Consider the following 15,705-nt stretch of genomic DNA (forward strand, 5'->3'; position numbering starts at 1 on the left):
AGACTGAGCCCGGTTGCAGCTTGAAAAACACCCAAATGTGATGTTTTTCTCATTTGCATGGCAGTTGTTGATACTTTGCAAACCATGCAAATTGATTCTCCTCATGTTATGTCTCTGTCTGTAACACTAACTTCCTCCATTCAGCTTAGAACAGCAAAGAATGGAAGCTTTAAATGATGAAGCCTTAAACAAATAGGTGTTATTGTTAGGCATCTAAACAACAATTCCTTTATTCTAAACTGTGCTGTTGAATGCTTGCCTCTCTGTAGGTTTGCCCAGTTTTTCCTGTGCCCATTGTTTGATGAGAGCTGTAAAGACCGGGAGGTGAACGCTGTGGATTCTGAACACGAGAAGAACCTGATGAATGACGCCTGGAGGCTTTTCCAGCTGGAGAAGGCAACCGGCAATCCTAACCACCCTTTTAGCAAATTTGGAACAGGTACAACATCAATCATCAACTAATTATTATTATTATTATTATTATTATTATTATTATTATTATTATAACCTTATTTAACCAGGAAATGCACATTGAGATTAAAAATCTCTTTTTCCGAGAGAGTCCTGGCCAAGATAGGCAGCAGCACAGATACAAAGTTACAAAAGACGTATATACAAATAGCAGACGCATACAACAGCTACACAACAAATACCTCCAGAAAAACAGCATGAGTTACATTTAAACAAAACATCTGCAGACAGATGCATCAGCCTCCAAGTCATTAAAGGACCGCTTAAAAGCATTCAAAGTAATCAGACCACAAAGTTTCAGATCCTTTTGTAAGGCGTTCCAGGTCGAGGGAGCAGCAAACCTGAAGGCCTTTTTTCCAAGTTCAGTCCTGACCCTCGGAACAGATAGTAATGAAAGATCCTGAGATCGAAGATTATAAGTTCCTGAGCTCTTTTGTGCAATGTAAGTGAGGAAGTGAGGAGGTAAACCGTACATGGCCAGGATTCAGTCTGACGTACAGCAGCCTACCTCTTCACTGAGAAGACACAACTTCAGTAATATGAATGAAGAACATGGATAATACTCAAAAATATCCTGTGATGGGTAGATTCTTTAATGATGTGTATTGTGGACCAGTGTGCATTAATATGGGACATTTTGGAATAAATACACATAACACACCAAACACTCATTGTTAAAGGATCAGTATTCTGCCCCATAAACTGCAATGTCTGTGGTATTTCAACTTAAACCTGGGAAAAAAGATAACTGCCCACCAGAGATTGTAAAGCGCAATCCTGAAAACACAATACAAAAACTTAAATAGAAGGCAGTGCATTTTAATTGTGGATTAAACTCTCAATTAGCTTCACTCTCTGTTCATTGAAATGATAATACCAGGCTGTGTCTGCAGAGCTCTGAGGCTAAATAATGAAATTACAGCCAGTAATGATAGATGGCAGGTAGCAGGAGTTCCTCACTCTGCTTTCACACATGAAATACATTCAAGTGTATGAAAACATCATTCCATATTCTTACATGCTGCAGATTTGACATCTATTCACAGTTACTACAATGACACTTCACTGTTGTGAGTGAGTTTCCGCTCAGACCAGATTGACAGACTTGGAGCAGCTCCCAGCTCAGAATAGCCACCTGATGGCAGTCTTGAATTTTCTAATCTTTATTCCAGTTAAGAGTAGAGGAGGATCAGTCAGGCCTGAAAGTCGTGAACTCTTAGTGAACGAACATAATCTTTAATCTTTTCAGATTGTTGCATTGTTTGTTTCTCTGTTTTTAGTGTGTGCCTCATCACCAGCACTTGATTTGCTGCAGAAGTATTTAACATAGCCTGGGGTAGTATTTGAAATATGGCTGACAGACGGCTTGTTAATATCTGACACATTCTTGTCACTTTGCAATCATAGACTGACATTAAAAAGTTAACAGACCCTCAGAGTTTTCTGTTTTAGTTATCAGAATATTTATGACCATGCTGACGCTTTCTCTGTGATTGCAGCCTAAAGAGGAACAGTCATTGTTCCATGCTGTGCAGTGATTATTATCACTGTAATGATCTGTCATTGAAAAGTGTCTGTCCAAACTACCTGCGTAATTTTAAGCATTTTAAGTCTCAATGCATTAAATGATGAGGATATTTTTTTCCCCCACAAAAGAACAAAGGTCACCTTCAAAACACTTTCTTATTCCTGTCCCATTCTTGTGAACATGGTTGGGGATTTCTTCAAATTGGCACAAAAGGCCACTCAGACTCTGGGATGTTCAGATTAGGCTTTGGTGGTCAAATGTCAATGTAACTTAAACCCTGCTGAACATAATGTTAACCAGAGGAAATTGTATCACATTCGATTTCCTCTTTTTTTTTTTCTCCATCTGTTCGAGGTTATGATGACATCCATGATTTCTCAGGGGAAAGTTTCTCCTCATAACTGTTTGTTTTGCTGTCAAAAGCAGGATCATGCTTCCTCTACAGGGAAATAGAAAGATGTTGTCTGGTACCTCTTGTAAATGACTCTAGCACAACCAATCCTGTGTAACGTATCCCCCCTTCTAATTCCCTTTACTGTTTTTAAGGGTAGTTTATTCCTTTTTGTTTTTTCAGTATACATATGTGACATCCAAACTGGCAGGCACCCTGCCATACTGTTGTTGTATAATGACACATGACTGGTTTGCAGATATATTCAATTAGGATGTTATTTTGACTTTGAAACAGCTAACGATTGCTCATAACAAATATACTTGTATGTAGAATACACATTAATTAACAGTCCTATGTTATCTCTGTTCTAGGTAACAAATTGACCCTTGAGACCCGACCTTCCAAGGATGGCATTGACATCCGTCAGGAGCTTCTGAAGTTTCACCAAACATACTACTCATCCAACCTGATGGGACTGTGTGTGTTAGGAAGAGGTAACATGATGCTTTAATGTTCAGAAAGACTTACTCAGCTATAACAGATCAATGTCTGAACATGTCTTAGTGGTGCTATCAATTACTCAAGACAACACGAGGAACAGTGCAAGTGTACATGGCGTCAACAGTGACATGTCGATCTTCATCTACTAATTGTTGTACTACAATCGAACATGTTGTCAAATCAATTGTTACTTTATATTTATATTATCATTAAAATATCAAATTGAGACCTTTCAGAGTAGCATGACCCAAATGCTAGATTTAGACTTCTCAAAGGTTAATCCATAGCATTTATATTCCCTACATCTCCTGTAATATCTTTGTCTTTTGATAATAATACCACTGTTTTTGTTTTTTTTTCCACTTTCATGTAATGATTTCAAACTGTGAGAAACTCTGAAAACCTCTGCTTCCTTTGGGGTGAAAGAAGAGAACAGAATACATTCCCTCTTATCTATCATTAGATCCACTCCTCTTGTTTCAGTCTGAGTTGTACTCGATGCAGTTCACAGTGAAAAGTTGGCTGATTTTCCATCTGAATTTTTTGCTAATATTCAAAACAAAAGGCAATTTCTTCTAAACAAAGGAAGATGGAAGCAGGCTTCTCATTTGTAGCCAAAAAAAACATCACTCACTGAAATGACAACTGTTAGTGGCAGAATCCATAGGCTGTGATGTTAGCCTTCTGCTTATTGAGCCAGAATAAGCTCCAGGAGTTTGATGCTGCCTGGCTTAGAGGTGTCAGCTGACTCCTTTTTAAAATGGTCTCCCTTTAATTTCAGATATGGAGCTACTTGCTTAAAGTCTGAGGCTACATGTCTGGAAAAAATATAGAACTTTCTCATGATTCAAGTAAGAGACATGAAAATAACCAGACATCTGGTCTTTGCTTCTTTTAATGCCGTCATCACAAAAGACAACTATTCAGGAGTAATAGCTCTTGTAACATACCATGATCTTAAGTTACTGGAGTAAAAACTCTGTAAGTCCAAGGAAGAACTAAACCTCTAGTGTTAGCCTAAATTGAAATTGCATGAAAGACCAACTTTCACACAGCAGAAAGTGAGGGTTTAGCAAAGGCTCAGCTGTAGGGGAGGACAAAGCTTGACAGAAGTGCTAACGGGAGCAGAACATTGTGGCATGATTAATGCCTCCAAGTAGCTTTTAATAGTTCTCTCAAGTGCTCAATGTCTCCTGAGCTTTATTCTCCATTTATTGGTGAAATATCAGAGCAGTAGTGCATTGGGAAATGTTTACCACAGGCCAAATTAAATAGCTGGTTGATGTTTAAAGCTGGGGTTGGTAATCAGTTTTAGATACACTTTTTGTCATACTGGTTAAAATGATCTTTATGTCCTGATGGCAATCATTACATGATGTGTTCCTAAAAAATGAGTGAAAAAAAGCTGCTATCTACAGCCGGAGTAAACCTGGGAAAACACCAACCAATCACTGTTTTTTGGCTCCCCAAATTTTAAACCAATCAAATCCCGTCCAGCCGTTCTGCCCTCCTCCTGCGCGTACATTTCCCCGGCGTGCACTCGTCCGAGTCCCCGTCTCCTGCCTCTACTTCCCCTGACTCTATTTACTGCCCCTCTCGCTCGTCCTCAGGCCTGTCCCCTCTGACCTGATGAGGTGCTTTGCTCAGGACTGTAGTCCGGATCAGAGTCTAAAAAGCTCTCACCAACAAGCAGAATAATTAATGACGTTCAGTAAGTCCTACAGAAAATATATATTTATTGTATCGTCCGTCCGGACGCTGTAGTGATGACGAGCCGATTCGTGAACACGTTGAGCTTTAATAACCGGTCCCTGTCGGCCGTGATCACGCCAACCAACAAAGCAACAATCAATGTTTGAATGAATGAACAACTTCTCCTCTCCTCTCTCCCACTCGCACACTCTACACTTCTCCTGATGCCTTCACTGACCGTCAACACTGTAGGAAATAAGAACATCTACACTGAACACGTTTAACAAACAGGAGAGTTGTTACAGTATTATATGTGTTATAACTTTTCTCCTGATATCGTGTCACCGGTACAACTGGATAATGCTAGCATGATAGTTGTGAGTACTAACAGCAGCCATGTTTGTTTGTGTTTTTAACTTTCACTATGATAATGTTTTGTTGAGGACCGGTTTTGAATCAGTCACGATCATATGGTCGAGAATCAGCGGCGCTCGTGCATGTGAGCGGGGGGGCGTCGTTTTGGAGGAGCTTCGAGGGAGGAGGGGAGGGGTTAGACGGAGTCATGAGGAAAAGCTACATTCAAATTCATGCTGGTTTTCCGAGACTACCAACCCTAGCTTTAACTTTTATAACCATCTTTTACTTTCGAGTTGCCTTATGTTGTTGTATTGGAGCTTCTCTGCAATTGCATAAATTCACTTATTGTCCATTAATTTTTATAAAAAAAACTTTTTAGACTGTCAATGAGTTTAACGTTATTGTTTTTTCCCCCCACAGAATCATTAGACGAGCTGGCCTCTATGGTGGTAAAGCTGTTTGCAGAAGTGGAGAACAAGAACGTGCCTATCCCAGAATTCCCTGAGCACCCCTTCCAGGAAGAACACCTCAGAGTGAGCTGCTTACTTATCACAACTTATGTTTTTCATAGTCTACACAGTCACAGTCTGCTTCACACTTTTACAGTACTGTAGGGCAATAACTGTTCTTTCATAAAGCAGCAATCTGGAATAAGTTAAAGAAATGATTCTTCACTCCTAAGTTATGAAAACAATGGTTTTGTATTTGACTTTTTTTTAATGATCAAGTAGTAATAAGTTTGTTCCTATTCTGTGTGTCGTGTTACAGCAATTCTACAAAGTGGTGCCCATTAAAGACATCAGGAACTTGTACGTGACTTTCCCAATCCCGGATCTTCAGAAGTACTACAAATCTAACCCGGGACATTATCTGGGACATCTGATCGGCCACGAAGGGCCAGGAAGTTTGTTGTCAGAGCTCAAATCTAAAGGTAGCTCAAACATGTTTATCCTTTTAAATAAATCTGAATGTCTAATATCAAATCTTACAATTAATTGAATTGTGTGTTTATAACTAAGTGAAACTGACTGATTGTTGTTCTCTAGGCTGGGTGAACACACTTGTAGGAGGACAAAAAGAAGGAGCCAGAGGATTCATGTTCTTCATCATCAATGTGGATCTGACTGAGGAAGGCCTGTGTAAGTGTTTCAGCAGGTCACACAAGGTTTTTGTCACTATTTGCAAATGTTCTATTCATGTGCCTGTTTTCTGCCTGTGTGGAAACAAATGTAAATCTTGCTCATTGAGGTGTGTATCATTGCAGTGCACGTAGAAGACATCATCTTCCACATGTTCCAGTATATCCAGAAGCTGCGCACTGAGGGACCTCAGGAGTGGGTGTTTGAAGAGTGCAAGGTAATTAATGTTGTCTGTTTGGACAGAAGGGGAAGATAAACCTGACCCACTTGTGCCTGCCCAGTAGAGAAACTAATAGAGAAACATAGGCATTGACAGCCGAGGCAGACGGGTTCAAACCTGTCAGCTATTTTCACCAATTTAATCTACCGTGCTGAATGTAGGCATGACAAATGAAGTCGGACCACAGAAAATTAATCTGCTATGCTACACTGTAAAAGAATATCTGTACAAACATAGTGATCTTTAAACCAGTACATTAATTGACTTTAGCGCAGTTCTCTGCTCTATCTGTGACTGTTGTGTGTTGTCTATGTTTTGTGACTTCACCTTTACAACCTCCATCTCTGTCTGTCTGTGTAGGATTTAAACAAAGTGGCCTTTAGGTTCAAGGACAAGGAACGGCCCCGTGGCTACACATCCAAAGTGGCTGGTTTACTACACGTAAGTCCCCTCTCTCTCCACAAAGGTTGTTTCCAGGGAGACCCGATGCAGCTCATTGCGTCTGTACCTGCTGTCGTCATCAGGCTGTCTGCTGCTGCTGTTGACTCTGGATTTAGAGTGTGGTGATTCTGCAGAGGGACAATCAGAAATAGGCTAGACTTTTATTTTTACCACAGCTCCTCCCTGACTGTCACAGCACAGCTCCCTGTCTGAAATGCGTAACGGTCACTGCTGCACTAATTACTGGAGTTCTTCTTCTTCTTTTATTATTTTATTCAGGCATGGCAGTGTACAGAGTTTTCCTTACATCAATTTACACCTTTTAATGTGACATTTTATGTTACCTCCCTGTGAAAGAGCAACCTTTGCTCTTATCGTGTTATTCTTTACAGTTGGCTTATAATGAAACTGTTGGTTAGAGATCAGTGCAGTAACAACCATATTAAACTGTCAGGGGTCGGTATAGGTCTTATCTTAACCTTGAGAGAAAACAAAATCGAAGTGATCAAATGTGAAGGTTATTTAAAGTAAATCTCTCCATCTCAAGCAGTGAAATGCTGACAGCCTCCTGCTTTGTGTGTTTCAGTACTACCCACTGGAAGAGATTCTAGCTGCAGAGTACCTTTTGGAAGACTTCAGGCCAGATCTGATCGAGATGGTGCTGGACAAGCTGAGGCCAGAACAAGTCAGGTCAGTACGAGAACCTCAGTCTCTGCTCACGCTCAGAAAGTCATTATTAAACTTTCACGCAGTTGAAATCCTTGTTTTCCCCCTGAACACATTACTGATGTGCAGCGTCTGACATTAGATTTCCCTTACTATGATACTGCCTGTGTTCTTTATTAATAAATGGATGCATAGATACATATAAAAAATGTCTATACTTGGAAAACAAAGATCATAACACTCCAAGAAATCTGCTGTATCTTTTATATGTGTTACTTTCAACAGATAATAATAGAGAGCACAGTATGTCCTGGTGATATATGTGCCTCTGGCTTGTTAGCTTTGACAGTCAGTAATAAAGCAGATTTGAAGAGCCAGACACCTACTTAGACACGGTTGTTGCTGAAGCCTCAGAGGTTCAGTTTGTGTGATCTGGAATACATTATCAAGTTTTGCTCTTATAATTGCAAATGCTGGTTTCCTCAAAGGATATTTACATAGTGAAATTGGCTAGCATCAACTTTTTTGTAAACTTACCTGTTATAAACTTGCATGCTGTAAAAGATATTAGCTGTGGGCATGATATTTTACCTCGCAGTATACAGCAATTTGACACCTGGGCATTGTTTTCACTTTCTCCGGAAATATTCTCCAGAAACTAAGAACCTTTAAGGACCCCCGAAAGATCCACTGATGGGGTCAGGGTCTGAATGAAGTTTGAAGGACATAGTTTTACCCCTAGATTAGTCTCGCTCCAGAGGTAATTCTCTGCAAAAGGTGCAGGCATTGTAGCTATGAATTCATTCATTTTAGACCCATGGCTTTATTGTTGTATTGATGCAAGCGAGCAAAAACAACTGTTGCTTTGTCATATGTAAGAGGATAATGAGCTGGCTCTTAACAGGGCTTCAGACAATGATAGACAGACGTCCTGACTGAAGGGACCTATAAATCCCTTTAGACATGGGTCCCTACTTTTAAGTAGAATTCAGAGTTCTCTGAACTGGGGGTGGAAACACAAACTTTTAACTGTATGTTAGCAACTAAGGCGAACTCTTCTGAAACAGCAATTGACATCAGAAAACTGTTAACTGTAGAATGGTTTCTGCTTGTCTGGCCTTTTATGTTCATTGACCATTTCATCGTGTTTGATTGTAACTTTATGCTTTACAACCTCTTAAGTGACAAAATGAACTCCTAAAAGAGACCAATCTCGGAGCTCCACTTTATGTAGCTGTAACACCACAGCTTTTTCTCTAAGGAGTGTCGAGTAAAGTGGTCCATTCCTTAATGCTCACCAAGAAGGAGATTGCATGCACTCACTGGCTGACCCGTACTGTTTTAGTGCCAGTGTCCTCCTCTGCTGAAGTGGGTATTTAACCTTGAAGCTTCTGCCAGTGCTACTTTGAATTCATGATGGTGTTCGAGCATGTATCAGTCTCTTTTCAGCAGCTGTGGAGTTACTGAGAGTGAGCTTGTGTCATTACAGAGCCTGTGTGTGTGTTATTATCATTTAGAATTATTAGGAATCCAAGCTGTGCCACTCACTGCTGGAGCTGCCTTCTTTTGTTCTATTGTTCTATGCCTGTCATCTTTATTTTTGTTGTCTACTTCCTTGTCTGCTATATCTTTACTTCTCTTACTTTAATTATTTGTCATTTTTCTCTTTCTCTGCCTCTTTCTTTACATGTTTTCTAATGTATCCCTTCTTTATTTTACTGCTCTTGATGCAAAATTACTTGTGCAACAAAAGAGACCAAGACCCCTGAGACCAAGTTTGACAATTCCTTTTTTATTATTATTATTATTATTATTATTTTTTACAAATTTGATCAATTAGTGACTGTTCGGATCAATCACAATTCACCAATCGCCCCTACCACTTAGCCCCACCACCTTTTGCACACTCCAATCTAGAGGTAAGGTGTCTCGATCCTTAGGGCGGAGGTGTAGGGCGGAGTGTTGGGGCTATATGGCCCTTCAAACAGAGTTGGTAGAGGCACACATAGACATATAAAGAGTACATGCTGCATCAACCACTATTACCTATTGGTGCTGACGAGCCGTGGGGCCGCCATCTTGGCCCGGTCACCTGCTCCACTCTGTGTAATCAGTTTGGCAGGCGCAATTAAGTGTCAGTGCATTTAATTAATCATAACTCGCTGAATACTAAACAGATTTTCAAGCGGTTGTTTTTTTTCTGCAAATGTCATACATGTAGGTATGAGCAGGATTTTAATATTCATAGTAGGCTTAACAGTAATAGTAATGGAATATTCTGATATGCGATATATGTGATATATGTGATGTATGATGGGTATTTTGCTGCACAATGCTCTGGCATCTTGAAGTATCTGCTGCTTCAGTTTACGTTTACAGGTAGGATCATTGGTAGGATGACCGGACCAAGATGGCGGCCGTATTTCTTGCGCCCCAGCAGCCAATGCGGCGTCTACTCTTTGTCTATGGAGGCATACTCCAAATTGAGTGTCATAAGTAATCTCCCAGAATGCCTTACAAATTATCAGCAATATTGCTTTTAAAGCGTCAAAAGGAAGAAAAGCACTAACGTGTTCTCTGAAGTTCTGAGTTCATCTCGCCTTAAACTGGCAGAGTTAGCGCCTACTGATTGTCTGGCACATCCAACATGTCAGTGGATCTCCACTTCTTTAAACATGATCCAGACGCAGTAGGGATAAAATCATTCAAATCTCATCTTGTGGTTACACGATGACAGTATCCTGTTCGCTGTGACATGTAATGTGACCCTGCTTTTTTCTGCTTCCAGGGTTGCTGTGGTGTCAAGGTCATTTGAAGGGCAAACGGACAAGAAAGAGGAGTGGTACGGCACGGAGTACAAACAGGAGGCCATCACTGAAGAGACCATCCAGGTGAGTCACGGCTGTTACAGTGCTCCAATCAAATCAAGTACTATAGTGTGAGATTTCTCTGCTTCTTGATGAGTGTGTAACCGCTGCTTTTTACGGTCTATGTTTCAGAAATGGGCGAGTGCAGACCTCAACGGGAAGTTCAAGTTACCCATGAAAAATGAGTTCATCCCCACTAGCTTTGAGATCTACCCTCTTGAGAATGATGCTCCATCAGTCCCTACTTTGATCAAGGCAAGTGTTTGTGTTGAACAGCTCTGTAACCGTACAGCACAGAACAATCTCTGCTTAACTTCATATGGTTACCGATCTAAATATGACCGAGACATGACGGTTTTAGTTTTGTTGTTGCCACCATGTCAGGATCAGAGAGACTATATCTCAATAGAATGGACTCCTATGTTTGTTTCTTTCAGGACACTGCAATGAGCAAGGTGTGGTTCAAACAGGATGACAAGTTTTTCCTGCCCAAGGCATGTCTGAACTTTGAGTTCTTCAGGTGAGTAACGAACAATGCACTTTGGAAACAATGTCTTTGCTCATTGTTACTTTATAGTTTATCCTCAGCTCTGTGCATACAGCTCATTAGTGCTTTGATTTTCTTAATTCAAAACACCAGCAAGAAACACTCTTAATAATACAGTCTGTAAGCTTTAGTCCTGTTAATACGTCTTGTAGGTGTTTGAAATTTCAAGTGTTTTGTTTATGTAGAAAGCAGCTCGAGGAAGTATTAACTGTAGCTTAACTTTACAACCAGAGACTATTAATACCTAATCAGAAAAGATTAAGACTCTCTCCTCACTGTACTGCTTCTGAAAAATAAGTAAACAACAAAGTTTAGTTTAATATTTAGTAGTTTTTCATGTCATGAAAATGTAAATGGGGAAATTAGTGGATGTAAATAGTTTTTGGCATAGCTGTCAGTGCCTTTTTGATTTAAATCAAATAAATTGCAGCCTTATATTAAAAGTCAATGAAGGGTTAGGTGTCCAATTTCTTTCTTTTACAGCAAATATACAAACGGTGATTACATTTGACTGTCAGAAGAAAGTAGGTCGAGGTTTTTGTCAGAACACTACTTACTCATGTGCAGGACAAGATCAGTGGAAAGAAAAGTGGTGTCACTTTGTCCTCAGGGGCCAAGCTCCAGCCCTTGAAGTGTAATAGTCTACCACGGCAGTCAGCAGAAGTTATCTGATAAAACGAAAGTAAAACAAACATTCCTTATTGGGCGTTTTATATGATTCAGTAGGACACTTTGAAACAAAGTCTAATTCATGATCACTAAGTGTTCGCCCAGCAGACGTCATAACTGAATAAACTGAGATGTTCTGGTTTAGTTGGTTTAGCCAGTAGTCGACAGTTGAAAAGTTTCCCAGCCCTTCTTGCTGAGCTGATAATTAGACAGAGTTATATCGATTGAGAGACTGTAATTATTTGATTCTAACAAGTCAGAAACTTTGTTGCGTTCCTAATGACTCGAGGGAATCGTGTTTAATTGTAGATTCATTTTGTTTTATGACCTTTGTCTCATAGTCTGCGAAAAATGTAGAGACCGACGTCTGTGTTGTTTGACCACTGCCATTTTCTCTGCAGCCCATTTGCTTATGTGGACCCATTGCATTGTAACATGGCATATTTATACCTGGAGCTCCTCAAGGACTCCCTCAACGAGTATGCATATGCAGCCGAGCTAGCTGGCTTGAACTATGACCTCCAAAATACCGTCTATGGGATGTATGTAAGTATCCAAAATCCCTCCCCTGTTGCTCTCACGAAGCATCCCAGTCCAACCTTTTATCACCCACAGACAGGACTGCTGAGACTCAGCTGGGCCTGGGCTGATAGGTGACTGTGAGCCATCTACAGGACCAGACTGGAACTGCTTTTTTCTCACAGATCTATTCCAGAAAAAAGCAGTAGTCTGTTTCCAGTGATCTGAATATACGTGCATTGTTTTAGACTTAAGTGTTAAAGACAAAAAGAAGAAACTTTGCACTTTTTTAAAGAAACCCTCTGACCCAGACCTGGCTAGTCCAGCCTCTGTTCTGTCTGAATATTCCTCTTCATTCTTCATCCTTCATCAAACCTTTTCTGTTCCACTCACCGCCCTGTGAAACCCTTATCACTCAGGAGGTGTCCATTTTGTCACGTTACTGAGCAGACCAAACCATTGTCATGTCTGTCTTGCACACCTGTAGTTATCACAGGTGAGATGGCATTTCATCAGTGACTTGGGAGTTAATGATTTAAAGGGTCATGTAGATGTTGTGTTAATGTTTACATGAGAGAAAGCTGGTCAGGAGGCTGCATATACATACTCTTCTTAATGTTCTTCTTATTTTTGTACTGTCTGCTCTTCTTTAACAACCAATCATTCCCAACAAACACCTATTTTTGTTTTTGTCCTTTTTTCCCCTTCCATCAGTCGCTACCTATACGCAGACCCCCTGCACTGCAACATGACCTACTTGTTGCTCAGGTTACTGAAGGATGATTTAAAAGAGTATACATATGCAGCCCGCCTGGCTGGGCTGGTGTATGGCGTAGCCTCGGGGATGAATGCCATCCTCGTAAGTAAGCTGTGTGGAGTGTGAAGGGAAGCGGGGCTGCTGCTGATGAAGGGTAGACTTTGACAGTGTGTGGACATGGCTATGTTTTTCTTCTATGCCGTTATTGATCATGTAAAGTGTGAGCTGTGTTTCCCCAACCTGGCGGATTTGTAGGAATCTATGCTTGCTCGTGCATTTCTTGCAAACGTTATGTTTTGTTTCTTCTAGGGATGTACATTTTAAGTATTTTCCGTGATCGATTTTTGGAAATGTTAATCAATTATCGATTAAGCAATAAAAAAAAAAATAATAATAATTCTTATGTCTAAAACAATGCCAAATATGTTTTTTCCCCTAAATGATATTTTCTACAGCAACAAAATGCATATAGCTGACGGTAGGTATTGAATTCGGGTAACATGTTTAACATGCTGAATATCAACGATCAGGCTCTTGAAAATAATCTCCGGGGACATATCTTATAAAGTGAAGGCTCATAATACTAACAAAAAGTACTCCAGACTCAATGTCCAGTTTTCTGCCAACTCGTTCTTATTGAGAAAAATGAGCATGTGTACGCGGTCAGGTGTCAGCCGGGATCACAACTGGGTCATAATCAGTCTAGCTGCAGAAAAGCCCATTTGGCTCTGATGTTGCTGGTCTGCAAACATAGCGTACTATCAATTCCCAACAATCTGTTGGATTTGTATCTAAAGGTGGGGAAGTGTCCTGTTTAAAGTCGTCAGCCTTCGTGTCGTTGTCGGCAGCAGTTGCGCATTGATCCTCCTTTTTAAAAAATCGCACAAGGAGACCTTACGCACAGACGCAGCCGCCAGCTGAGCGTCTCTGCTATGCGCAACACCTTTAACAGCTGATTCACATCAGAACATGCTTTAAACTTAAAACACCTCCCTGATAGCTGAATGTAATATGAGACCACAGGATGTTCGTTCCACGTGACGGAAAATTGAAAACAAAAATGCGTGTTTCGAGTAATTTCTTGACAATTTACTCATCGATGAATTGTGTACATTCCAAGTTTCTACATATGATAAAACAATACAGAGGATAGTCTGCCCCATCGGGAACCATGTTGGTCATGAATACATCACAATCTGTGTTCTTGAATGCATGTTTGTCTGCACAGTAAAATAATAATCTACCTGTGAGTGAAACTGGTTTGCAGTGGTGGTTTTTCCTCTGTTCTTTCAAGCTTTCTAACCTCTGCACTAAAACTCTGCATTTGCTGTGATATGACCCAGTAACCTGCATCCATTACCTGCCTCTGACTGGTGGTTTAAAAATAGATATGCATCACACTGTCTGTGTATCTGCCTGCCGGCTGTATGTACTGGACACAAGTCAGCAGTGTGTGTAAGTCAAGGTTAATAACGTTCAAAGTGTTTTCAGGGGCTCAGTCGCAGGGAGTGGGGAGGACTGCGACGTGTGTGAGGGCGTTGCCATGTTAGCTGGAGGCTTTGCTGAATCATGAAGGGCGTAGTGTGGATGACTTTGCAAAATGGAGGCTTTAAATAACCTTGAATGTTCTTTTCCGCTTTGAAAATACTCATTTGCAACACCATCATTATCAGATGCTCAGGACTGCTGTGGCTCCCAAAGAGACTACAGTGAATGTGTTTGCACTGCAGGAGATGATGGAGTGATGTGTCCTTTTATAGATCAGCATTTTACCCTTGTGCTTAATGAGAATCATTCTTTCCATTTATTGCTCCTATATTTTCATTTTCAGTTGACTGAAAAAGAAATACAAACAGGCACTTACCCATGTGGTGCTCTGTCATATGGCGGGGGTGACTCATCTTGGGGTTAATCTGCTCTATAATTTTTAAAAACTATGTTCACTTTTTCATAGAATGAATCTTTGTACACGTATATTTTATGGCCCTGAATATTTTTGAAAGTAGAGCCATATCAATAATGTCATGGTGGTCGCTTATTTTTGTCAAATGATGTACTTTGCATCCAAGGTTTAAAATACACTCTCTTGTGTTAACAGGTTCTTTAAACCTAAGTTGCTCAGTAAATGTTGCTCTAGACAGACTCTTGGCAGTCAAAGGGTTTATAAAAATGATTCAGCTTTTACAAACTGACTCAACCTGCATGCAATAGGCCTATTATGAAATCTGAGCTCAGGTTCTAAGAGACTGTGATTCATTTTACTGTTATTCAGAGTATTATTTCAACTTATGTTACATTTTCTAAACCAGGGGTTCCCAAACTTTTCAGCCCACGACCCCCCAGGGGGTCCTGACTCACACTTTGGGAACCCCTGTTCTAAACATTAATATTCAGTTTAGAGCTTGAATTATGAGGGTGCATTTTGGGCATTAACAACTGAAAATGTCACAGATTTTTTTAATCAGTAATTTCCAGGCCTGAAGAAGTTATGTTAAAAAAAAATTATAATAAAGTTTTGAAAAAGTCACATAAATTGGCATTACAAAAACCAGAATAATAGAGTTCTGTAAACATCTCACTGTTGTGACATTGTTTCTTAAATTGATGTTGGTTTAAAACCACACAGCGTCTCTTACATTTCTGACAGGATCTTAGTCTTATTTGCTTATTTTTTATGGTTGTGAAAACTTGCCTCAAAGACCCATGGAAGCCATCATAATGTATTGGCAGCAATGTGTATGAACACTGCTTTTTTTAGTAGCTCCATTTGAAAACATTCAGTGTGTCAAACTCACGTGTACCACTTTTCATTATTTTATGAAAAGGTGACCATTTTGCCAAATATAATACATTATAATACATCACCTGTGAGATCAGCTTGTCTTGGCATTGATTGCCCAGCCTGTATTTGTAAACATTGTAAAAAAAAAAAAAAAA

At 40.0% G+C, this 15,705-nt stretch overlaps 1 protein-coding gene across 1 annotated transcript in view; it reads left to right on the forward strand.

Moving 5' to 3' along the window:
• The window catches only part of ide (insulin-degrading enzyme), a 42,063-nt gene that overhangs the window by 4,184 nt on the left and 22,174 nt on the right, over positions 1–15,705 (forward strand). The window contains exons 4-15 of the mRNA XM_034681644.1: positions 270–439; positions 2,765–2,887; positions 5,364–5,476; positions 5,712–5,874; positions 5,990–6,082; positions 6,208–6,299; positions 6,663–6,743; positions 7,330–7,433; positions 10,198–10,300; positions 10,409–10,531; positions 10,714–10,796; positions 11,894–12,038. Coding sequence (XP_034537535.1) covers positions 270–439; positions 2,765–2,887; positions 5,364–5,476; positions 5,712–5,874; positions 5,990–6,082; positions 6,208–6,299; positions 6,663–6,743; positions 7,330–7,433; positions 10,198–10,300; positions 10,409–10,531; positions 10,714–10,796; positions 11,894–12,038 — 1,393 coding nt within the window. The remainder of the gene's footprint in view (positions 1–269; positions 440–2,764; positions 2,888–5,363; positions 5,477–5,711; positions 5,875–5,989; positions 6,083–6,207; positions 6,300–6,662; positions 6,744–7,329; positions 7,434–10,197; positions 10,301–10,408; positions 10,532–10,713; positions 10,797–11,893; positions 12,039–15,705) is intronic.

The sequence above is a fragment of the Notolabrus celidotus genome, chromosome 4 (genome assembly GCF_009762535.1).
Source record: "Notolabrus celidotus isolate fNotCel1 chromosome 4, fNotCel1.pri, whole genome shotgun sequence".
NCBI lineage: Eukaryota > Metazoa > Chordata > Actinopteri > Labriformes > Labridae > Notolabrus > Notolabrus celidotus.